The 25,539-nt window shown below is 42.8% G+C and overlaps 2 protein-coding genes across 3 annotated transcripts in view; both read left to right on the top strand.

The window, feature by feature from the left end:
- The window catches only part of Stard4 (StAR related lipid transfer domain containing 4), a 1,044,307-nt gene that overhangs the window by 432,263 nt on the left and 586,505 nt on the right, over nucleotides 1-25,539 (top strand). The window lies entirely within an intron of this gene.
- Nucleotides 1-25,539, top strand: part of Epb41l4a (erythrocyte membrane protein band 4.1 like 4A) — a 188,272-nt gene that overhangs the window by 80,022 nt on the left and 82,711 nt on the right. For both annotated transcript variants that reach the window (XM_051202348.1, XM_051202347.1), the window contains exons 3-4: nucleotides 2,164-2,268; nucleotides 24,177-24,228. In XM_051202348.1, the coding sequence (XP_051058305.1) occupies nucleotides 2,164-2,268; nucleotides 24,177-24,228 (157 nt within the window). The remainder of the gene's footprint in view (nucleotides 1-2,163; nucleotides 2,269-24,176; nucleotides 24,229-25,539) is intronic.

Below are 25,539 nucleotides of genomic sequence, written 5' to 3'. Positions count from 1 at the left end.
AGCCTGGAACTTGTTTTGTAGATCAGGCTCACCTTAAGCTCACAAAGATCCATCTGTCTCTACCTACTAAGTGATGAGAATAAAGGCATACTCCATCATGTCCAGCCCCAGAAATGTTTTTAAAGTTAAGTTTGAAGGTGCTTCTAAATTTCTCATTGAGAAAAATACCTAAAAACTGTCAGAGACAATTTTGAAAAAAATATTTTGGATAGCAAGCAAAGTATATTAAATTCATTAAAATATTAAGAGTATTGTTCCTTGAATATTTGTGGGATAGCATTGGGACTTTAGGTGAAGGTACTTCAAATCCTAAAAGAAATCGTGGATTTTGAGCAAACAATGGTACAGTTTTCATCTATTTGCAAACAAAGTTAAGCTTTATTCCAAGTACAAAAAGTAATTTCCAGATGGAGTGGAGTTAATACACTAAATAAAACTGTGTGTGTATTTTAAAGTACCAGAGGGTCAGCTTATAAACCCAGTTAAGAACTACCTAGTGCCTGTGCTAGGGAATGCTGGTGAGTACATGAATGAGAACTTGTTTTTTAACAGAGTCAAGGAAACAGAAATAAAAACAGTTCCCCTTTGCCATCATATCTCCCATTTCAACCCAAGTTTGGCAAAGATAAGGGAGCATGTGTTTTCACTGAATGAATTATAATGGTCTTTTTGGCAGTGCCCAGTCTAGTTTTAAGTATGATATTCTCCCATTGAATGATTTTGTCTCCAGATGTTTGTTGTAGAGAATAAACAGGGACATGAGCAGCAAGAGACATTGTTGTGCCCTTGTTATTATGGTAGAAGCTGCTCAGCAATGTATATATCTATCTTGGAAGAGCTTTTGGCTTTAAGTGAACAGTTTAGTGGACACTGAAGCATGGGGGGGGGTCAGCAATTTAGTTGAACCAGTGTAATTTAGAGATTTGGGGTTTGTAAGAATGACTATCTTTTCCACGTGTGTAATTTTATTACTTTATATCTTCATCTGTTTTCTAAAGGCTCTGTGGTATATATAGTTCACCTGATATAATTACGCAGCTAGTGGTAATTGTCCAAGAGCAGCTGCAGTTGAACAAAAGCCCTGGGAAACAATGAGTGAACTGGGGATTTCTTTCATTGCCCAATTGTACCTGCCCATGATGAGGCCAAGGAAACAGAGGGGGCTGAATGATTGTGCACTCATGCTATCCTGATAGATCATTGTCAAGACAAGCATGCTTTATTGCTTGCTGCCTACACATTTCTTGTATTTGCAAATAATTGCATAATATATAAGATAATAAGAAGCCCAAACCCAGGGCTTTACTTATGCTATGCATGTGTCTTGGGAGGGAGAGAAGACAGAGTAGTGTATTTATATAGGTGTCAGCACTGAAAATGCAATCCAAATAAATGCTTTCTTTCTGGCTATGCTCACGTTGAGAGATCAAGTAAAATACCCTCATGGAGGGGGTCGCAACACATATTTAGTGGCCTTATATGGACTTAGGCTTTGGGGGGTTGAAAAAAAACAAAAGATTTTACTATTATTTTAATTTTATGGATTTTCTATTCTAGGTACTTGTATGGGTACTGGTGTATGTGGAAATCACTTTTCAAATGAGACACTTATAGGGATTTTAGACACCCACCATCATGGTTAATGAATTTATTGAATGTTATTGACATGGAGGGTTATTTTTATGTAAAGAAGTATTTTAGGGCTGGAGAGATGACCCAGTGATTAGATCATTATTGGTTCTCCAGAGGCCCATCAGGTTCAGTTCCTAGAACTCACATATGTAGTGATTTACAACTATCTATAATTGCAGTTACAGCAGATCTGGAACCCTCTCTTGGCTTCTGTGCACACTGGGCACACATATGCAGAAAAACCACCTACACACATAAAATTAAAAAATAAAGAAGCATTTCATCCTGGAGAGAATTTATAATCCTATACTAACTTAATACTTCTAAGATGATTTTTCAAAGACCATTTCTTTAACATACTGTAATTTATAGCACATCTGTCTTTGTAAGTGAGGCAGACCCTAGAGAGAGTAGCATGGTCTTACACAAATGCTCCCATGATGGCAGCTCGTAAGAGATGAGAATTTGATTGTGTCCTGTGGAGAGAGACATGACACCTTGTTAAAAAGCAATCTGTGGATTATTTTGCAGAAGTCAACAAAAGGTTCTGTTGTCCTTGACCATGTTTTCCGTCACATAAACCTCGTGGAAATAGATTATTTTGGGCTGCGATACTGTGACAGAAGCCATCAGACAGTGAGTACAACAATTTCATGTTTAAAATGTCTGGTTATAAATTTCTCTCTCTCTCTTCCTCCCTCCTTGCCCCCTCCCCTTCTCCCTTCTTCTCTCTCCCTGCCCCTCCCTTCTCCCCTCTCCTCCCTTCCTCTCTCTCTGTGTGTGTGTATGTGTGTCTGTCTGTCTGTCTCTCTCTCTCCTGACCTTTCTAGGTGGTTAGGTACTTTGGAACTGAAAATGACTTTGGGGAACTTCACTCTTATTTTCCTGTTATAATTTCTTTGTGTTTTTTCTTCTCACAAAGTCTGCAGGGTTGTTGGCTTCACCACTTCTTTGTATGAAATCCTTTTTACAGACAGCTTATGTGGCTTCCATTTTTGCCACCATCTTATAGGTGCACTGTTCTCTTTCACACTGTGTTGGAAGGAGTCTGTGGAAGGGACAGACATTATTGCCTTTTAAGAAAGGAAATGAGTAGAGAGAATATGTATGTCTCCTGCCTCCTAGCAAAGTTTTAAGAGTGGCTGCGGTAGTAATAAAAGTAAATGAGTAGGCTTCCATTCTTCAGCCTGGTGGAATGAGCACACTAGAGACAGTCTGTCTTTTCCTCCTGATGTCAGATGCACACAGGTTAGCCCAGGATACCATCCTGTCTGCTCAGAGGGCAGAGGTGCTGTGATGCTTGGCACACAGGGAAAACTTCGGAGGTGATAGACTTTGAAGGACAAAGGGTATTTGTTGATTTAGTCTAAGAAAGATTTTAACCTCAGACAGATAAAAAACCTTATACAAAATGCCGGGAGGCTTATCTTAGAAATACCCTGACTGGCCATTTATTTTCTGTCCTGTGCAGTTGAAATGAAGAGTTCTTCCTCTCCTCTCAGGTCTGCTGGCCTTCCGTGGTCATTTAGTGATGAACTCAGGACAGAATTTGGCCCTAGAAACTTCTCAGGCTGAGAAGAAACAGGGAAGTGAGATGCTACCAATGTTAAAACTGATGTTCTCTTGTTTTTGGCTAGCTTCACAGTCTATTCTGTTTCACAGGAGGATTTCACAAAATAGGGGCAAATATTGGGATGTTGGGTAGATCTTCATAGGAAGAAATACATTCTACCAGGCGAGTGGGCTTTAATGCACATTTTGAAAGGATACAGACATACTCAGAGATTCACTAAATTCTGTCCCATACAGACCACAGGCCTGTACAGATTGAGTAAACTGGAGGCCTTGGAAGGAACTTCAAATTGCATTCATTTTTTTAGTAATATTTTTTCCTATAGAGACAAATGCAGTTTCCTGATTGATGCTAGGCCTTACCAGGAAAGATTGGCGGCCTTGCTAAAATGACACAGACCTTATCTTCTTTGAAGGTGATTCAATTACAGGTGCCCTCATATGTGAAAGAGGAAGGCTGGACAGTCAGGGAGAAGATGTAATGATGGAAACAGCAGTTGGAGTGGTGCATTACTAGAAGAGGTCCTTGAGGCAGGGAAGGCAGGCAGGTGGTCTCCGCTGGGGAGGAGGCGAGGAAATGGCTGCTGTCCTAGAGAGTCTCCAGGAGGAGTCCAGCCTGCCTGCATTTTTATTTTATCCTAGTAAAACTCATTTTGGACTTAGAGCCTCCAGAATGATAAGGTAATACATTTCTATTGTTTTAAACCATCAAGTCTATAGCAATTTGTTATAGCAGTGGGAAACCAATTCTCATGGATATATGGAGGAGAATTTAATTGCTCAGTAGAAATGTAAGACTTTCCAGGATAGATTTTTCACATGAGGCAGAAGCCTGCAACACTGCCAAGCTCCCTGGGTAGTGATGTCTTACACCCTCTATAGCAGATGAGCAGGACTCCTTTGTGACTCTAGCTGCACTGTGTCCCTGGGTGTGTGTGAGCGATGTTGCTGCTTCAGAAACACTTGGGTTCCTTGCTGTGCCAGAGGGATGGTGAGATTTGTTGGCAGTAGGCACAATCTTCTTCACTATAAACATTAATAATTTGCAAATAATCAGAAGATGGAAGGAACCAGACTGTTAAAACTGGAGCATGGTGTGGTAGAAAGGACAGCTGCTGTTGGAGTCACAGATACATTTTAGTCCAGTGTCTCATCCTAGTAAATGGTCAAGTCTCTTAATCATTTAACTCTCCCCCCTTTTGTTTTTTGTTTGTTTGTTTTGTTTTTCAGACAGGGTTTCTCTGTGTAGCCTGACTGTCCTGGAACTCATTTTGCAGACCAAGCTGACTTCAAACTCAGAGGTCCACCTGTCTCTGCCTCCCTAAATGCTGGGATTAAAGATGTGTGCCACCATACCCAGATCATTTAACTCTTAATATCTGCATTAGCCTGTTTTGTTTTACTATAATGAAACACCTGAAGCTGGGTAATGAATAAAGAAAAGAGGTATATTTATTTAGCTTACAACTTGGAAGTTCAAAGGCACGATGCTGGCATTTGTTCATCTGGTGAGGACCTCATGGAGGATGGCATACGATAGTAGGGGTGCGTCTGTGAGAGGGAGAGACCACATGACAGGAGACTTGAGACAAGGAGAAACCATGATTGCTCATTTATAATAGCTTTCTCTAAAGAGCTAGTCAAGGTCCCAGGAGAACTACATCATTTCCCCGTGGGGCAGCTCCTTCGTTACTCTAACTATTCACCACTATTAAATGTTCTGTGTCACCTCCAAACACTGCCACACCAAGGAACAAGCTTTCAAAACATAAGCATTTGGGTGGTTGTTAATTATGGCCAAACCATAGGAGGAGCCTTCTCTGTATTAAAAATGCACCACCTTTGCATTCCACTTATAGAGTATCATGAGACCAAAGCAGGTTTTCATGAAAGATCTCTGTAGGTTTGAGGCACTGAGCATATAATGGCCTTCCCTGTGGAGGCAAAGAGGAGAGAAATAGTGTTCATTGTCTTCTATAAAGTAGGGGGAGGGCACAGTTCTGAAGGAAAGGAGAGAGGAAACAAGGTCTAGATTCTTAAATATCCCTGGGGAAATTTAAAGATGCTGTGATGACATTGGAACAATAGTAAGGATAAATGTGGTTCCCAGTCCCACTCCTGGCTCTCACAGTCACAGTTTTAACCATGTTGTCTTTCAGTGTTACAGCTTCAGGCTCCTTTCCTAATTACTCCTTCACAGGCAGAAGCCATAGACGGAATTGGACCTGGGTCTGAGAATCATGCATCTAGACCTGCTGTCCTCTGACCTAGAGAAGTTAAAGAAGGGAAAGATAAGGCACACATATAACAGTGACATACAAGTGTCCTCTTCCTTCAGTGAAATGTTCCTTGGCTTCACCAAAACAATGAAAACAGTTGGAAATAACTTCCGGGTTCCCGGGCTCCTCCTCAGACCTAGTTCCCATAGGTCACTTCCGCCCCTAGCTCCACCCCCAATGGGCGTGGTCAGTGCCACAGAAGCAGACAAAGTGAAAATCTCCCTATAATTCCCTTCTTTGGTGGTCACTCTAACTTCCTACTCTGCTCTTTCTTTCCCAGTAGAGTTGGGTTATGCCCAAGAATCTCTATTTAGAAGCAATTTCTCTGAGATCCCATGTGTTCCTTAACTTCTCGTCGTTAATCTTTTTTTTTTTTTAAACATCCTTTGCTCTGAAGCTGCCAGAGGCGTTCTTAGCCTCACAAAGAACCTCACCGCTCTGTAGTATTGACAGCAGTGACTTACTTACTCTTTCTTGAAATCTTATTTTGTTGTAATGACAACACAGACTCCTTGTTTCTCTCTTTTCAGACTTTCTTCTGATTATTCTTTATGGCCACTTTCCCTTTTTCTGTTTATCCCATGAAGCATTGACTTGGTCTTTCTTGGGAGGGGGGTACTGTGTTTTATATGTGGATGTTGTATGTAACAGGCAAGGACTCTACCACTGAATTATAGCCTCAGCCAAAAATGTTGCCATTCATCAGGATTTTACCCTTGGTTTCCCATGTCCTAACGCTGCAGACTTACACATGTAATTCTAGCTCCAGATACTCGAGTGTTGAAGGTGATTGTATCCACTGAGCGTGAGTAGGCAGCTGCACTCTGCACTCGGCCACAAGTAATGAAATTCCACTTTACATGCAGATCATGTATTTTGCAATGTATGTGCTATTTCACCTGCTGTGTATTTTGGAAAATAATGACTGATACTATTGGAAAGCAGAGTGTCACACTTACTACACACAGACTTTACTGTGTGGGACATCTTTTGGTATCTGGTAGGGGAACAGAGGGTGAAATGAAGTAAGAAAATCTATTCAGGGATACCTCTGACTTGGTGAGGAGCAGCATATAAGCAGGGTAGTGGCCCCGGGAGGTAAAGGGTTGCCTGGGAAAGAAAACAACAGAGAGACTTAAGTTTCCCTTTAAGGGAATGACAAGAACATCCTCACAGACTGTGCAATGCTAAACTTCTCATTTTCCAGAGAGTAAATATGTGTTCTTCATGGGTACTGCGATCTGCTCCACAGATGCGTTACTGTGTAAAGACAGATGATCCCTTCCCTTAATTAGTGTCTCCAGCCTAGGTATCTTGAGAGATATTATTATGTGCAAAGACTATTGAAGGTCGAGGCTGTCTGGCTTCCCAGGAGAGCTATGTGGCACTGGTGACCATCCCTAACTTCTGCTTGGTTTTCTCCATTCACATAGTGGTGTAGTGATAGTAGTACCTGCTTCACAGGGTGGCAATAATGATCACTTAGGGCATCTCTATGAATGTCAGAGATGGTAGTTAAAATGTGTTAGCCTTTTTTTTTTTTTTTTTTCTGTAGCTTTGGAGCCTGAACTGGAACTCACTCTGTAAACCAGACTGCCCTCAAACTCATAGAGATCCACCTGCCTCTGCTTCCTGAGTACTGGGATTAAAGTCATACCCCCCCACCACCCAGCAAATATATATTTTTTATTTTGTGTACATTGGTGTTATTGCCTGCATTCATACATGTCTGTGTGAGGATAATAGATCCCTTAGAACTAGAGTTACAGACAATATTGAGCTCTCATTCTGGTGCTAGGAATTAAATCCTAGTCCTCTGGAAGAGCAGCCAGTGCTCTTAAACACTGGACTTCTCTCCATCTTATGTTATCCCTTCTTATTTATTGCCTTGTGGATGGTCTTCAGGTACCAAATGTGCCTTCAAAACTGAACACTCCTCATCTTCCCCGTGAGATCATCTTTTTTCTTTCATGATTCTGAGGGCAATGATTTTTCAACTAAAAGAAAAAAAACCCACTTATCTGTGTATGATTTTAAGTTGAGGATAAGAGTTTATCATAAATTTGGTAGATGCAAATCTTAGTCTACCATAAATATTGACATTGTAAAATCTATCACATCACTCTTAATGGAATCAGTGAATTTATATTTATAATTGTATTGTACTTTTTCTTCTCTATTTAATAAGAATACAAAAAAAACATGTTGTTTATTATAAGCCAGAATTTTCTCTATCACTTCTGTTGTTAAACTCCTATTCCTTCACACTGTCTTCAAAAAAATTTTCTTTCCCATATGTATAGGTTTATTTATTGAGAAAGGCCAAGCTAGCTTTTTATGTATTATTTTGTGGCTTTCACATCATGCATCTGGATCCCGTTCATCTCCCTGTCCCTTTGTATCTACCTTCTGCCCTTGTAGCCCCCCCCAATAAAATAAAGTAAAATTTAAGAGAAAAACAATCTCATTGTGTGATACAGTGAGCCACACAGAATACCCGTTAGTCCCTACATCTTTACTTGCAAGTGTTCATTGCAAAGAACCATTGGTCTGGTTTGCGGTCTCTGCTTTCTCCTACACTATCAATACAGGGTCCTCACTGGGTCCTCTTGGATATTCTCTTGTTGCTTTGTGTTGTGGAGATCCTGCAGCTTTGGATATGCAGGCCTGGCCCCTTCACATGCTCCAGCAGTTCACAGATGGGGTGGATGTTGGGGTGAGCCAATTCCTAACCCTAGTTCTGGGCCTGAGTGGTTGCAGGGTTGGTCAGCCCGCCAGCTCTCCCTCATCCTCACCACCAGGGTGAGCCCTCCAGTTTGCCCTGTGCAGCGATAACCAAGGGGCAGGACCAGTTCTCCTACTTTCACATCCTCAACACCAGCTCACCCAAACCCACACCATCAGGTCCAGCTCTATTGTGCTGCCCAGGCGAGGGGCGGTGCCTGCTTTCCTCGTGCTGCAGCTGGTAAGGGGAGGGTTAGCTCTCTCACCTGCCGCAAGTAGGGGGGAGGGGGAGGGCATCTTCCTCACGCTACCGCCACCCAATGTCGGACTAGGAGGGTCAGCTCTCCCACTCTCTGGCCCTCAGGGCCAGCTCACCAGGCAGCTCTATTTCTTAATACCACCATGCAAACTAGGGAGCTCCTGAGAGTAAAAGGGACTGTTATAATAATTAATCTGGGATAATTGACATTAGCAGGACTTGTGGTCTGTTAGACTCTCTTGTGTTATTTTTCACCTGTTTTACATGCCATCAGAATGCTGGCAAGATGGCCCAGCAGGTAAAGGTGCTTGCTGCACAAACCCTCAGTCTCTGGAACCCACATAAAGGTGAATGGAGAGAATCAACTCCGAATTTGCTTTCTGACCACTGGGTCCCCACACAGATCATGCACACATATATATAATACAAAATTCTTTTTTTTTATTTTTTTTTTTTTAAGTTTTCAAGACAGGGTTTCTTTGTATTGTTTTGGAGCATTAGTTAGTAGATTAGTTTGGATTCCTAAAGAAATTTTAAGTGGACTTTGTAAACTGATGTTTCCTGTCTCATCCACCCAGTCCCAAATAACTGACTCAGAGGCTGAATATGAATTGTAAATGCTTGGCGATAGCTCAGGCTTGTTACTAGCTAACTCTTACACTTATATTCGCCTATCTTTCTTATCTATGCTTTGCCATGTGGCTCATGGCTTGTTACCTCATTTTTTACACATCCCATATGCTCAATTGCTGGCTGGCATCTCTCTGACTCTGTCCTCCTCCTTCCCATCATCCTTAGTTTGGTCACCTGCCTATATTTCCTGCCTGGGCTACTGGCCAATCAGCCTTTTATTAAACCAACGACAGTGACAAATCTTTATTTGTTTGTTTATTTATTTATTTATTTATTTATTTAAATTAGAAGCAATCTTGGTTTACATGTCAATCCCAGTTCCCTCTCCCTCCCATCCTCCCCTGCCCCCCCATTCCCTTTCTGCTCCCCAGGGAGGGTGAGGCCTTCCATGGGGGAATCTTCAGAGTCTATCACATCATTTGAAGCAGGACTCAGGCCCTCCCGCGTGTGTCTAGGCTGAGGGAGTATCCCTCTATGTGTAATGGGCTCCCAAAGTCCATTCGTACACTGGGGCACCTGTTTGCTCTCTTTTCCATTTTTACCCAGTTAAGTCCTTTATCCTTAACACCCATGTCTCTGTCTTTATTTATTTGTTTATTTTCTTGAAACTGTCCCCATTATCCAGGAATGCCCTAAGACTTTTCACCTCACACATTAACAGTGCCTTGTTTGCAAACATCCTGAGATTGGTTATCACCACTTGTTGCTGCAGGATAAGCCATGTAAGTTCATTTAGAATGATCTCTCCCCCTAGATACTGTGTGCAGGCCAGGTAGAGGGAAGGGCCCACTCTCCTTTCTGTGTCTTCGTCCTCTCTGTAGTTCTTTGTGTTCTTCATCTTGCTTCTTCCACTTAAAATATATTCACCTCATGACTTCACTGAGAGGCTGGGCAGTCAGCTTAGAAATTTATGGATGACAAGGCATGCCATATGTGTGAGGCTTGCTATGTTCTGGCAGCCACTAGGTGCTGCTTAGCAGCTCTTGTCTAGCAACAAGTATGGTAGTGTAATGTGTAATAGGAGAAGGTGTGGCATATGAGGACTAGTGTGGGTCAGGGCCATCTGTAGCAGAAATGGTTTTGGAGCTTGATTTTTTTTTTAAATGCTTATAATAAAACTTTTCTTTCTCTGTAGTCCATAAACAGTGTTTAATATAATGAAACAGGAACAGTTGGTATTTTTCCGGAATGGTTCCTGTTTGAAGAGGGTCTTATCTCTCCTGGGAAGTCTTACAATACATCACAGGCGTTTGGGAGCTGACGTGTGAAAGAACCTGGGGGCTGTGCTGGAGCCTCTGAGTGGTGGGCTTCATGCTTTCCTCCCTGGAGCTCCTGGGAGAAACAGGTGGGCGCAGTGACCTTGAGGTTCTTCATCATCTCTGTTGGCGTTGACAGGACTTTGTAAATGTGTGTGAAAGACCTCGCTGGTCTAGAGGAGTCTGCTCTGTGACAGAGCTTGCATCCATTTCCTGGTTGTGGATTTATTTTGTTTGCTGTCTCTTCCCAGATGGTTGATCACAGTAGGTGCTGGTGTGTATTTTGCAGGGCGTATACAATTTTCCTGCGCCTATCCTGTGTTGTTTTCCAGGTTTAGGGAGGAAGAAGGACTGGATTACTGAATGTTCTTTCTTTATTAATGTCATTCAGTGCTCTCATTTTTTTTAAACAAAAAATCCAAACTAGAATAAAGCAAACAGTTGAAAGTGATGAAGTTTCAAAGAAAAGCTATCATACCTAACTGAGACATCAGTAAGTACAGAAACATTCGTGTGTGTGTGTGTGTGTGTGTGTGTGTGTGTGTGTGTGTGTGTGTGTGTAACAAACAAGGTACAGAAGTATGGTAAGCATTCTTTTACTAATGAAACAGACACCAGAGAAATTTCTTTAATTTGTACCTTATTAGTTATATAAACTGATAGTGCTGGTTTTGTTTCAGTGAACATTTTTTAAGTTGGACTGCCTTCTCCCTAGTTAAATCTGTGTGAGCTCTAAAGATAGAATTTCTGATGTTTGATTGACAACTAATGTGGAACAGGTTTAAGAGTTAAGCATTCTAGACCCTCCCCTCTCCCCTCCTTCTCTCCCTCCCTTCCTTTTTCTCTTCCTCCATCCCTCCCTCCTTTCCTATTTTAATGATAATGGGGTCTTTCTGTGTAGCTCAGGCTGACTGCTAACATGATGTGCTTGTCTAAATATATATACACCACCACACTTGGCCTACACATTTGATTATCATGGGAGATTTTTTAATATGTAGAATTATGACATAAATCTGACAAATTAGCCTTGATTTAACTTTGTTCTGAATCATAAGGGAATTACGTTCTCTGTGAACATAATGACTCAGTTGATTGGGCCGTGACAATCAAAGCCTACTGTTGTGTGGTGTGCTTTATGCCACATTTCCTGTGTTATTTTGGTCTTTAATTTACAGGCACTAAGTACTGACTATTCCAGACAGAGGTCATGAAGGAATTGTTTCAGGTTGGGTGTATGCTTGCTCAGATGGCTGAGAGTACCTGCCTCTATGGACTGTAAAGCTTGAAATTTATCTCATGAATCAAAGGTAATGATTTGTAGTTTAGGTTTTTGTTTTGTTTTCTTGCAAGATACTGCTCTGTTTTCTTTTGGAGGTCCAGATATTCTCTAGCAGGTATTTACTTATGAAGTGTCTTACTTAAAATTCTAAAGTGTTGTAGGCTTACTCTTACGTTACAGTACTTCTGTAAAGCAGCAAATATTTCCTGGGCAGCTACTGTGTCTCAGAAAGGAGATATAGTGGGAGAAAGGAATGAGGTCCCTGGTTCCAAGGAGTTTTTTTCCAGGAGAGACAGTGGATGGTCAGATAGCTGGTGGTGCTGAGTACTTTCCACTGACTCTTCACAGTGGCTGGGAGTCTGCTGCTGTCTGCTCCTCAGAGGAGTTCTCTTTGGGATTCAAACTGAGTTGAATGATAAGAATGGGAGGGTAGTGGGGGACAAAGAACAGCTGTATACTGGCCCTAGGAAGGGACAAATAGGTGTCCCAGAATTGAAAGGCCACTGAAGCTAATGGGTGGTAAGAAATGAGGGGTAGCTAGGCAGTGGTGGCACATGCCTTTAATTCCAGTACCAGGGAGGCAAAGGCAGGTGGATATCTGTGAGTCCAAGGCCAGCCTGCTCTAACTGAGCTAGTTCTAGGACAACCTCCAAAGCCACAGAGAAACCCTGTCTCAGGAAAAAAAGAAAGCAAGAAAGAAAGGAAGGCAGGCAGGAAGGAAGGGAGGAAGGAAGGGAGGGAGGGAGGAAGAAAGGAAGGAAGGAAGAGAGGAAGAAAGGAAGGGAGGGAGGAAGGGAGGAAGGAAGAGAGGAAGAAAGGAAGGAAGAGAGGAAGAAAGGAAGGGAGGGAGGAAGGAAGGAAGGAAGAGAGGAAGAAAGGAAGGGAGTGAGGAAGGAAGGAAGGAAGGAAGAGAGGAAGAAAGGAAGGGAGGGAGGAAGGAAGGAAGGAAGAGAGGAAGAAAGGAAGGGAGGGAGGAAGGAAGGAAGGGAGGAAGGAAGGAAGGAAGAGAGGAAGAAAGGAAGGGAGTGAGGAAGGAAGGAAGGAAGGAAGAGAGGAAGAAAGGAAGGAAGAGAGGAAGAAAGGAAGGGAGGGAGGAAGGAAGGAAGGAAGAGAGGAAGAAAGGAAGGGAGGGAGGAAGGAAGGGAGGAAGGAAGAGAGGAAGAAAGGAAGGGAGTGAGGAAGGAAGGAAGGAAGGAAGAGAGGAAGAAAGGAAGGGAGGGAGGAAGGAAGGAAGGAAGAGAGGAAGAAAGGAAGGGAGGGAGGAAGGAAGGAAGGGAGGGAGGAAGGAAGGAAGGGAGGGAGGAAGGAAGAGAGGGAGGAAGAAATGAGGGGAATGTTGAAGAGGGCATATCATATGTGTGCATCTGCCCTGTAGCCTATGTAGACTGTATATTGGGCAGGCATAGGGAGTTGGTCATGGTGTTGATGGCCATGCTGTCTTGGCTCTGGAGTCTGTTCTCTGGGTTCCCTTCTGTTCCTTAAACAGGTTGTACATGTGTCCCAATCTGCTTTTTCCCTGATGAAGCTGGAAGTGCAGACTTACTTTTGCTTTGCTTCTCAGCTCATGCTGGGGAACAGGAGGGTTAGTGTAGACAGTATCCCTGTGAAGTCCAGGTGGGCCATGAACTTGGTTCCCATCCTCTGTCTCCCCAGGTACTGGCTTGGATTACAGGCTTGTGCAACCACATTTTCAGTGGGCAGAATTATGAAACAAACAGGAACACCTTTGCAGATTTCCTACAAATTGAATTTTAATCAAGGTTCCCAGAAAAAGGTTACACTAATGAGCTGCTTTGATAACAGCATGTAAGTTTGGCTCCTCAGGTTCCCTGTAAGGCTGAGGAGGACAACACCCTCAGGGTTCTTCAAGGAAACTTCGGTCATTTTGATAGGGTCTGAGAAACCTCGAGTGAAATCCTCTTGACGACTTAGTAAAGGATTTTACAATTACATCTTGTTTTTCTGACAGCCTCTGGGTTTAGTCTTTGCCTGGAAGCCATGTCTTAGTTGTAGCACTGGCTGCCTCCTGATAAGACAGGGAATGAGAAAGTTTTATTTCTGAACTGTAAGTCCTGGCTTTCCTTTATCCTTCAACTTTTTTTTTCTTTTTGCTTATCTCTCTCTTTCCTTGTATTTCATTGTAGGCAGCTAAGCAAAGCCATTGGCACTTTCTCCAGCCTGCTCTGAAATCCCCTTGTCAGGATCATACAGTTCATTAGGTACAAAAAAAAAAAAAAAAAAAAAAAAAAAAGTGTGTTGCCACAGGCAACAGCATTGCTAAGCTCTGACCCTCTATAATTAGGTTCCATTTTCCTGCTTCTCAGGGCTTTCTCTTTGCTTTCTCCTCCTTGCTCTGCTAACAGCCTCAGATACCTCAGGCTGCCACAGATGCTCTGTGGAAGGCTTCCAGATGCTTCCCCCCTAAAGTCAAAGGGAGAAGAGACAGCAACAGGACCAAGACTGGAAGGGCCCATTCCAGTCCCATAAGGACTTTGGCTTGAGTGTTCCTCAAAAGGGAAACCAATGGAGGGTGTGGGCCTAAAGGGAGAACTGATCTGACTCGTGCCCCAAGTCAGTTTCTCTTCCCTCCAAAGGCAGGGATTGATGGCGGGCTGCAGGGGGGCATCACAGGAGTTCTTGGAGGAATCCAGGTGAACATGATGCCACTAGTCCTGAGAATGTGGAGAAACCTTCAGATTTGGTTCCTATTGAGAACATAGAAGCCAAAAGAATTTGCACATGGGTGGGAGATGAATAAATCACAAGTGGGGTGTCAAAAAATCTTGCGCCATTTATGGAGATGGGAAGATGGTGTGCGAGGGTGTGTGTGTGTGTGTGTGTGTGTGTGTGTGTGTGTGTGTGTGTATGCCTGCATGTGCGCACATGCGTGCACATGTGGGTGTTTGAGTTTGCTCAAGTAGAAACTTTCTTTGTGACACTTAAAGTCTGAGGCTCTAAGGAGCATTCGAGTGGAGATGTAGTATTGGCAGATACATGAAGAGGGAGTCTGGTCAGGAAGTGTTAGCCTCAGGCATTTTGGCATTTCTTGGCTGGGAAGCTAAGAGCAACCAGCAAAAGGATTGTGTGGGCATCGAGGAAGGAGGAGAAGCGAGAGAGAGGACTATTTGAGGAGCAGAAAGTGAATGTTTTCAGTAGATGGGGTAAGGATCTGGTCTGCAGTATTCTGGGATGCTCTTTGCAGCTTGTTACAGTAAACACATAAACTTGTTGCTTTCCAGTATAATGCTGCATGCTGTTGTTTTTACCCTCAAGAACTTGTGTATTAAGTATACGAAAGTGGTTGCTCATTGCTAGCATATAACTTCAGAGTGAGGAATAGACACTCAGGTTGTGAGATACTAACACCTTTGCTTTCTGATGCTTCAGTGTAAACAGTTTCCTATACCATGTTAATATGTTCAATTACCTTCAGGCTATGTGTCTAAACACATAAAAGAATTTTGTGTTTAGACCTAGGAGGTCTCGTCACATAAATCTCTCATTGTTCTCCCTGCTCCCAGTCTGAGATGTGAGACATTTCTGGTCTGAAGCATTTTGGCCAGGAAATGCTCAACCTACACTAAATTGGATTCAAGAGGGGTGAGAGAGACAGACTGGAAAACAAGTGTTGCCTACCCCCCCCACATATTAATTTAAGCATGGAAATAAAATGGGTGGATATGGGAGACAGGACTTTTAGCTCCTTCACTGGGGGGCGGGGTGGGGGGCATGTCTGTGGCTTCACTCCCAGTGAAGGGGCTATTGGTATTTGATGTCTGCTGAGGGAGGCAGTCATTTTTCTTTGGGGATGTGTCTACTGCTGGGTTTTACATGCCCCAGTGGACGGTCCCAAAGCCATCCATATATAGGCAGCACTAATTGGGCTCAGAGGGATTGATGATGATGGTGTTGGTGGTGGTGATGATGATTATGATGGTAGGACATGAAGTTGGGAAGGGGAAGAGAAGCAGATTGGGAAGTTTAGAGGGCTTGGGGAGTTAAAGGAAAGTAGTAGGGGTAGATGAGATCAGAATATGCAGCAAACATGAAATTTCCAGAAATTAATAATATATATTTTTAAAGAAACCTTTTATTTTGGCTAGGCATGGGAGTGATGCCTGTAATCATAACATCTTTGGGGGGCATTGAGGCAGGAGAATAAGGTTAGTGCTAACCTGAGCTTCACAGTGAGACTAAGTTCCAAAAATAAAGGACTGGGTATATAATTTGGTGGTAGAATGCTTACCTAGCATGTACAAGACCCTGGGTTTAATCCTCAGCTCTCTGGCTCTGTTTCTATCTTTGTCTCTCTCCTATGATGAGGGTAGAAAAAGCATGGCCATGAGTGATTTTGTAGAAAGAGAAATGGATGTCACAGAGTGTCACCCTGGGCTTAAGTCGTTATGTTTCTAAGGTAACAGGAGGGAATAGAGCACAGCGCACATGTAGGCAGGTGGGGCTGGCTGTTCTGATTGCTCTAGTTTCTCAATGAAATAACCAAGGCCTTCAACTGAGAGTATGGAAGGTAGAAATGATGTTGGGTTTTGAGGATGGCAGAGAAAGTGCCAAGGGGTTGTCTAGGTAGAGAGAATAAGATGTAGTAGGATTCTGTTTGATGCTACAAGCGGTAATGAATTTAAAGTGATACACTGATTGGCTTAGATATGAAGTGTTTTCCCCAAAGGCCCATGTCACTAAGATGTGAGTAAATCATGAAGGTATTAATTTCAGTGATGTGTTAGTCCACTGAGAAGTTCATATTAAATAGACTTTTAGGGGATAGGTCCTAGGTGGGTGAGGTGGGTTGCTGGAGGAAGGGGCAGACCTTTTGAGTTATAGCTCATAGTGTTCAGACCTGAGTTCTCTTTGCTTCCTGATTACCTAAGTTGCAATAGGCCATCACCTCATGTTCCTGCACTGCAGAGAGATACGTCACCATGTGTACCTTAAACCCACCCACATGTCTCTTAACTCTCTCCTCCCCTGAATTGAGTCTTCCAGGTATTTGGCCATGGTGACAAGAAAATGAATTAATTCAGGAAATTACCTCATATCCCGATGTTGTGCAGTCTGAGCCTTCGGTTGTGTGTAACTGTTGGGTGTCAGTTAACGTCGTGTCCCCACTCCGTGGACTTTCCAGAGGGAAGGATGTGTAAGGGACTTGAAGATGCTTGCAAGTGTGTGATTGTAATGGCTGATGAAGCATGTGAGGACAGGCTGAGGGGCGGAGGGAGTGAATGAAGAGCTCCTGGGATCACTGATGTCTTAATGTGTTCTAGTTATTAAAGGAGTGAGCTGAAGAAATAGGAGTTGACAGCTGAGAGAAGGGGCTCGGCATTCAGGTTTTACGTCACTGTTCAAACACTTCCAGAGAGTGGGGTATCAGTTCTTACAGACAGCTGGCTTATACTATTGGACAAGTTTGCTTCTTCTTTTTAAGTGGTGACTGTGATAGTCTATATAGCATACAGTTTATATATTAGGAGAGTAAATGAGTAGATCCCTATGAAGTCTTCAGTAGTGCCTGGCATATGACAGCAACTGAACAGATGTGATTAAAGTCAGCAAGTCCTTGCCGTTGTTTTTTCTTTAATCCCCAGAATGGTGCCAGGGTCCATGGGTGAAAGTGATGGGGGCAGTAGTACTTTATGAGGAGCCAGTAGTGATTTGTTGAAATCTACCTCTGCTGAACAGTGGGGCTCCCTCCGTCTGTGCAGATGGCTCCAATGACAGGCTCTTGTTTTGGTCCATACTGAGAGATTGCTCCAGTATAGTCCTCAGGCTTCAGTCATCCATACCAAGGAGCAAACGAAAGTCATAACCCAATAATGTTGCTTAGAGGGCCTGGAATCTGTATCCAGAAGCAAAAGAAAAGAACCATTAGCTGTTGGCACAGTCCTGGACTTCTTGGAGAGCAAGTGTGAACTATGTTGAGTCCTAAATTCCCTAGGATGACCTATTCTATTTTTTTTTTTTTTTTTTAATCTTTGTGGCTTTTGTGACTCAGACTCTCTTTTGACTTCTCAACTCAAGGAATTTTTTTTTTATTGTAGGCAACAACAACAAAAAACGTGTGTGGTAATTCTTTGTTTGCAGAAAGCAGGACTCAGGCAGCCTGGTGGCATAGGTCTGTAACGCGTACGGTTTTTCTGCCTGCCGCTTGGTCTTGTCCTGCTGCTGCGCCAGCCCCAAATAACACACAGAGAATCTGTATTAGATATTATACTGTTGGCCAGGTACTAGTTTCTTATCGGCTAGCTCTATCTTAATTATTAACCCATTTCTGCTGATCTATGTATTTCTCTTACCGGGGAGCTGGCGGCATACTGCTTTCTTCAGACTCTCCATCTTGGCTCCTCCTTACTACTTCCTATTTCCTCCTTGTCTCCTAGTCCCTCCTATCTTCCTTTCCTATTGGCCAACAGTGCTTTATTATTAACCAGTATGAGAAACATATACAGAATGACATCTCCCATCATAGGTCTGTAATCCCAACTGCTTGGACGGCTGAGGCAGAAGACTCAAGGCCAGTCTGGACAGAGTGAGTGTAAGGCTAGTGACATTTTGATTCAAAGTAATAAATAAAGAGAGGCTGGGATGTAGCTCAGTGGTAGAGTTTGTAAAGCATATCTAAGACCCTAAATTCAATTCCTAGAACCAAGGTAAGGATAAAGAAAGCATTAGAAAACATAAACATAGTATTATATGTTATGTCTAGCATTGTTTAGCTGTTTTGTTGTTTATTTTTTTGAGACAGATCTCACAATGTAGGCCTGGCTGACCTCTTCCTCTTGAGTGCTGGGACTAAAGTCACATGCCACTATGCCCAGCCATTCCTAAGTTCTTAAAGGAATCATCATCATATCTTTTGTAAAACAGATACAGTAAAGCTATGTATATAGTGGATTTTGGCCATTTTTACCCGCTAGTGTCCTTTCTCATCCCCTTCCCCTCTACCTTTGAAAACATCTGTCCCAACAAGCCTTTCTACTACTTTGATCTTTTGTGTGTGTGACCCACTGAATTCACTGTGGTTGCTTGCATGAGTGGGAGGCTTTTTACTGCAACATGAACAATTTATCATTGTCTGCACCACTGAAGAAAATGGCCCATCCATCTCTAGGAACCATTAGATGCATCTTCCTTTAGTGAGGGGTGGGGCCTCACGAGTCCTTCTTCCACTCATGCCCAACTGGTGGCGTGTGCAGCTTACTACAGGGCAGTAAGTTCATGAGTACAGCAGTGTGTCATGTTCACATCTCCTCCTTAAGTGCTTATGGTCTTTTCACCTCTTTCGTGATGTCTCCATGCCTCACAGGCGTGATACAGATGTCCTTTCTAGGACTAAGCATACTGGTCAGTTGCAAGTCTGCATTCACCGCCACCCAAGACACAGCAAAACTTTTTATCATTGCATGCTGCCTGTTCTTTATTTAATCTGCGAAGGGATCATTATACTATGAGAACTCTAAGGAGACTTCAAATGAACAGTTAGCAATGGTTATGCCATGAATGGAATATATATTTTGAAGGTTAGGATATTGATTTTGTGGACAGTATTAGAATTTAAAATTTTAATTCTGAGACTGTCACCTGGAAAATTGATGAAATTGTGACATTGCCAGCCAAGGTGGATGAAATAAGCCCAGGGGGCATTTAGCCAAGAGTGTCAGAGACAGTGAAGGCTCTGTCATTTTTCTCCTAGTTATACCAGTGCTGTTATTAAGATTGACAGCCGGGGAGGGGAGGGCACCTAACTGCTTGCCTCTCATGTCCTGGGGCAGAGAGGGCAGAGAGGACAGTGGTCCTGAATAACTTCCTGAATAACTGCGTGTTTGGGGCTTATGTTGCATGAAATGGGGGTGAGGCAGAAAGGTGTGTTTTGACTTATTGCTATTTTTGTACAGAGTAGGCTCTAGTCCAGTTTGTGAATTTATACATACACTAAAGAGAGGGGCTTGAAACAGAGAGGAAAGAGGTTAGGAGAGTGACTGCCTGTGTAAGATATTTCCCTAGAGAGTACAGGTTGTTTTTCCGTGGGACTATCTGGTTAGGCAAGATGGCAGCACACCTACACCCAGTCCAGAAATGTCACACCCTGGTCGTCAGCATCACACAGCGTGATCCTGGAATCTGTGTTTATCTCTTCCTTCTCGCACTGTGAGGGTGAAAGGACTAGAATAAGTAAAATAAGCCTCCCCCCCCTTCTTTCTAAAAATTATCGACAAGCCTGGTTTTTGTTGCCATGACAGAGTACTTGAGACTGGTACATTATACCAAATTGATTTCGTTTGGCTTATGGTCCAAGGGGCTAGCCATCCAAGATGAGGCAGGTGCATCTGACAAGGCCTTGTGCTGCGGTGAGCAAGAGGAAGACACAGAGCAGGAAGAGGAGCCTTGCTTCATAGCAGCCCTTCTCCCATAAGTAGTCAGTCCCCAGGAAAGCAGCACTAATCCCTTCATGAGGGTGGCACCTCATGAGCAAAGGGTCTCTCAGAGGTCCCACTCTCAGCGCTGTTAAACTGGGGACTGAATTTCATCATGAGTGTTGGGAGAAGACTAATGGTGTTCAAGCCACAGCATGCTTCATGAATACTGATGTCTTAGCTATTGGGCAGCACCAATTTCAATATAGTGCTCCCTAGTAAAGGTCTGTGTTGTCACTAACAAACAGGTTCACTTGCTTGGGCAGCAGTTGAGAAGGGCTAGGGAGGTGATAGTTCAGTTGGTAAAGTGCCTGGTGTGCAAGCAGGAGGACCTTGTAAGTGCTGAGCACACTGAGGCTTGCCTGTACCTCCAGGCTGTGGGGTAGAGACAAGCAGATCTCTGGAGTTCAGCAGCCAGCTAGCCTAGCCAAGTTAATGACCTTCAGGCCCAGTGAGAGACTGTCTCCAAATGTAAGGTGGGCCATGCAGTTGGGAGGAGGTGGGAGGTGGATCTGAGAAGTTAAAGGGAGGAGTTGGAAAGGAATATGAACAAAATACATAGTATGCAAGTATGAAATTCTCAATGAAAAATATTATATATGAATTATATAAAAATCAGAAACAACTGAGAAAGACATCTGTTATGGGTCTCTGGACTCCACAGGCATCCACAAAAACACATATATACACCAGAGGCAAACAGGCAGTTGAGGTAATTGACATGTATTTTATAACAATATGAGGTTCTTTTTCTCCATACATAAATCTTGAGGATTTTTTTTTTTTCAAGAACATACTGTTCAGTGTTTTTTTTTTTTCCTTAGTATAGTTTTTTATTTTTGCACCTCCCTTGCAGTTTTGCTTGTGTGTAATTTTATCATGAATACACTCACTTTTTGCACAGTTTTGCATGCTGTACTATAATTCTATGTCTGTGTCACTAGATAGGCTCTAAGTACCTTGATGTTAGAGGTCCATCTTACTTTCTAGGACAGTGCTTGGTGTGACATACAAGGGGTGTGACTAGAGAGTGTTCTGTGCATATTAAAAAGCTTAAAGCCTACCTCCTTAAGATTGGGATGTTATATTCAGTAGAAGATTCCTGTATCCTTTCTCCTCTTTGGAATGAGCAGCAGCCTGGTGTGTTCAGTGTGACCATACATGTGCCGTGTCTGACTGTTTGTTGATAATGAGTGGTGACAGCATTGTCATACTGTGAACGCTTTGGTTCCAAGGTCATATCTTTCCCTTTGTTGAACATAAGTGGATTTTGCATTTTAGGACATTGGCCTGTGGAACCTGGTAGATTGGTGTTTATTATTTATGCTTTGGAGCATTTATCATAGTCTGACCCCCATCACCTCTGCCTTCTATTTTGATAAAATGAGATTTGTGCCTGGCAAGCTTTGGATGGGTGCATAGTTAGCATATCTGATGTGCAGGGAGTTGATTAAAGGGCCTTTGACTGGATCCTGATTTTTGAAAAACTGTAATTTCTGTCTCATATCAGGAACTTTATTGTGCTTTTCTTTACATAAAAAATGTAATCATTCTCATGGAAAGAGGTTAAATTGTACATATTATCATTAATGTGCTTTGTTTGATACACCAACAATTCTTTCCTATCCCTTCAAGATAAAAGCTTTCTCCTTGTTTTCTTTTCTGGAGACAGAAAATGACACAGTGTATATACAGACTGAGCTCCATGGTGACCATTAGCATTGACCACTTTTATGTTCCTGTGTACCAGCCAAAAATACACATTAGAAAGGAGTTTATTACCCAAAATGCCTTGAACTGAAGGGTCTATAAAATTAGACACTTTGTGATCATTGTAGAAGAGAAAGTTTAGAAACTTTGGTCACATTAGCTCCTTATGGTTTCAGTCTCCCTTCCCATCCCATCCATTCCTCTTTGGCACTCTTTCTGTCCTCCTGTGTGTGGCGTAAGTCCTAAAATTAAAAATCAGGATTTGGACCAGCTTTGACCTCTGGGGAAGATGGGAAGAACCTCTAAGGGCCCATCTGCCTCCAATACTCTTCCTTATGGGCTCTATGGATGGGTCAGTAGTCATTGATGACATCTTGAGCCCAGCCTGGTGATACCCAGAAAGAAGAGCACCACTGACCTGCAGAACTCTATGATAATAAATAGGTGTTGTTCTAAGCCTTACTTTTTTGTTGTTGTTGTTGTTATGTAGCAGTAGAAACCTAATCAACTGTCAAGTGGGTGTTTGTGTTTCTTTAAGCGCTCCCTCTGAAATACATAGGCATATTTAAATCTTTTAAAAAATAAATTTTATTTTTGATTCCCCATGTGTGTGTGCATTTGCAAGCATGAATATGATATGTGTATGTGAGTATGGTCATGTGCCGTGTTACATGTGTCACACTCAGGTTGCCAGGCTAGCACAGCAGTTGCTATTATCTTTTGAATCATCTCCCCAGCTTCAAGCCTTTTTACTTTAACAGCAAGGAAAAGCAATTGTCTGTCTATCTGATGTTTCCATTTATAAAGTGGGGAAGAATCCTTATCTTTGTGTACAAAGGAGAATGAGTCTGCAGCAAGTGGGTTGACTTTGCTCCACACAGTGAGCCAGCATTCCCTGTGATCCAGCCTTTCAGCACCAAAGCCAAGCCTTTGGTCATTGTGGGCTCCACAGCCCTTCCCTGGTTACAGCTCCGGATTCACATACCTCTTCTGTTTTAAGCTTGTGTATGTTGGTTCCTTTGTAAAAATTGTGGAGAAGTAGAACTGCCTTGAGAGACAGTGGCAAATGGGTGCAGATTGAGTAACATGACTTACTGAGACACCTAGTATGAACGCCTATCATTTGTCATTTGAAATAGAAGGTAAGGGGTCGCATAACACATTAGAATCACTGTTTATGAGAATGGTTTGCCCAAGTGAAGGAAAGGGAACACTGGTAGGTAGGGTCTCCTAGACTTTCCTTGTAAGCCCTGGTTCTCCTGAGTATTTGGGGGTGGAGGGACAACCGACTGAGTGATCTCATTAGGGTTAATGTGGAAGTGCTAGGAATTCTGTCACCATGGTTCAAGATGTGAGAATGGTGCCATATTTAGGCAAATGTAGAAGGCTCCTGGGTGTGCATGTGGGTTCTCCATATTTATTTGTCTAGGGTAAATGACGGAAAGGCTCCATCTGTTTGTCCCCTTGGGCCCTTCAGGGCCTCCCATGAGACTCTCTGTGCGTCTGTGGCTTGCCCCTGCGCCTCTTGCAGACAGAAACCCGAGGCTGGAGGCTTGCTTCTTTTGTCGATCTTTGTTTCACAGGGAAACAAACAAACAAACAAAAAGGAAAACCTGTCTGCAGGACTAAGCATTCCCTGTCTCTGTCTGCAATTCTGTTTGTTAAAGGTTAATTTGAATTAATAAGCAAATACCTTACATGGGCTAAAGCCAGTTACCAAGAGTGTGCCTCACACCTTAATAATGATCGTGTGTTGCATAGCTGCAGGGAGCCAGCTAAAGGCAGTTTGTGAGTTACTCTGACAGGCATAGGGACCCTGTGGGGGATGTGCAGCTTTTCAGTTCTTTGTCCCCTGTTGCATGGAGATGGCAGGGAGATCCAGGTAGACATCCCCACAGCTGTGCTCTAGGATTCAGGTCCTCAGCTGAGTCCCCTCTTGGATCCTGAATGATGATTTGAACTAATTGGATTGCTTTCTTCCTAATACCTAGTAGCAATTGTTAAAGGGTATGGGACAGCTAGTGAAGAGGTTGGGAACATTTCATGGGGAGACATGACTCAGAAGGCTATGAAGGAGGACTTTGGAAAGATCCTTAGGGTCTTCTTAGTGGCCACTGTCTTCCAGGTAATACAGCTCATTTATAAGTGTCTAGCTGCCACCCATCCTTCGTGAAGATACATTGCTGCCCTGACTCTTCCTGGATGCCAGTCAGAGCACCCTTCCCTTTCTTTAATATTCTAGCCACAAAACGTGTGGCTAGTGTGTTTGTGGATGTGACATGATGCTTGATTGTATATTTGTCCAATATTTAAATGACATTTGAGTAATGCTTCAGAAATGCTCTTGATGCAAAGGTGAATGAAAAGCATCTAACTTTATAATTGCCCTTTTCTGTCTCACAGTACTGGCTGGATCCAGCAAAAACTCTTGCGGAACACAAGGAGCTAATCAACAGTAGGTATTTAATTTTAACCTTGGGGGAGAGTGACTTGGGCCTGGTGAAATGTCTGTGATTAGTTTAGTGTTGGTGAGTGAACAGTAGGGCCAGGGAGTCGTACTTGGGCTGTGTGCTGTGAGACTCTCCACACTGGCATGGGGCTAATTTAATCAGATACTCAGTGGATCCTGTGACTATCGGATATATCCAAACACCCTCTCTTGTTTTTTAGCTGTGACTTTTCTAAGGAAGAGAGAGGGAAGACTTGATTACTGGGACATGGAGTATTTTGTTGTCATGCCTCAGGACATGTGACATGCAAAGTTGCTGTGACTTTGGGGAGAGACGTCATTCCTTGTCATGGGTTAGCTTTTGGAATGACCAAAATGAATTAATTAGGGGAGTTGGTGTATTTAAATACATATTTTTTAATCTTAATATCCATTCCCAAGGTTTTATTTATAAACACATGCACAAACTGAACTATGCAAAAGGATAATCCTTCATAAATTTTGGTGGTAAAATTACATAAGTTAAAAAGTTGAAATATTTTGTGTGTAATTCACTGACATTAAATAATTCACTTTTCTGCAAATGTCATTGCAGAATCTTTCCTTATCCAGATTGTCCTCTGTAGCCAATGCGTCATTTTGTTCAAATTGTGGCTGAATGCCAATCAGAACCCGTGGGCCCTTCTGCCCGTAGGGCCCCATGGCTCCCATGTCTGCCCCCTTTCTCTGTGGTCATGTCAGTTGTGTGAGCTTTCATGGAGTGCAGCCACACCTCAGAAGGAGCTAGAAACCCAGAACTGCAGGACCCTTAGGAGCGAGTACAGATTCTCTCAACACCCGCATCATTGTCCTCATCTCTGCCTTTCTCCCTTGTAGAAATCACCAAAGTTTATACATTACAGCTCTGGCCCATTTGAACCAATCAAAAAAAAAAAAATAACTATCAGAAACTCAGAAAAATTTCAGGAGTCATTATTTTAAAATAAACTTGCAATAAAAAATGTAAATGTTTTAGTGGAGCATAGTGGTTCACAGCTGTAATCCTAGTAATATAGAGGCTGAAGCACGGCCAGCCTGGACTACAGAATAAGTCCTTGTTTCAAAAACAAGCAGACAAACATGGGGTCTGGAGAGATGGCACAGTGATTAGAACACTGGATGTTCTTCCAGAGGACCTAGGTTTGATCCCCAGCACCTACATGATGCTCATAACCTGTGTAACCCAAACTCCAGAGGATCCAGTGATGTCTTCTGGTCTTCCTGGACATCAGACATACATGCAGTATACAGACATACATGCAGACAAAACACCTGTAC

The sequence above is a fragment of the Phodopus roborovskii genome, unplaced genomic scaffold (genome assembly GCF_943737965.1).
Source record: "Phodopus roborovskii unplaced genomic scaffold, PHOROB, whole genome shotgun sequence".
Taxonomy (NCBI): domain Eukaryota; kingdom Metazoa; phylum Chordata; class Mammalia; order Rodentia; family Cricetidae; genus Phodopus; species Phodopus roborovskii.
The sequence above is the reverse complement of the archived record's forward strand: the minus strand, read 5'-3'. Positions and strand labels throughout refer to the sequence as shown.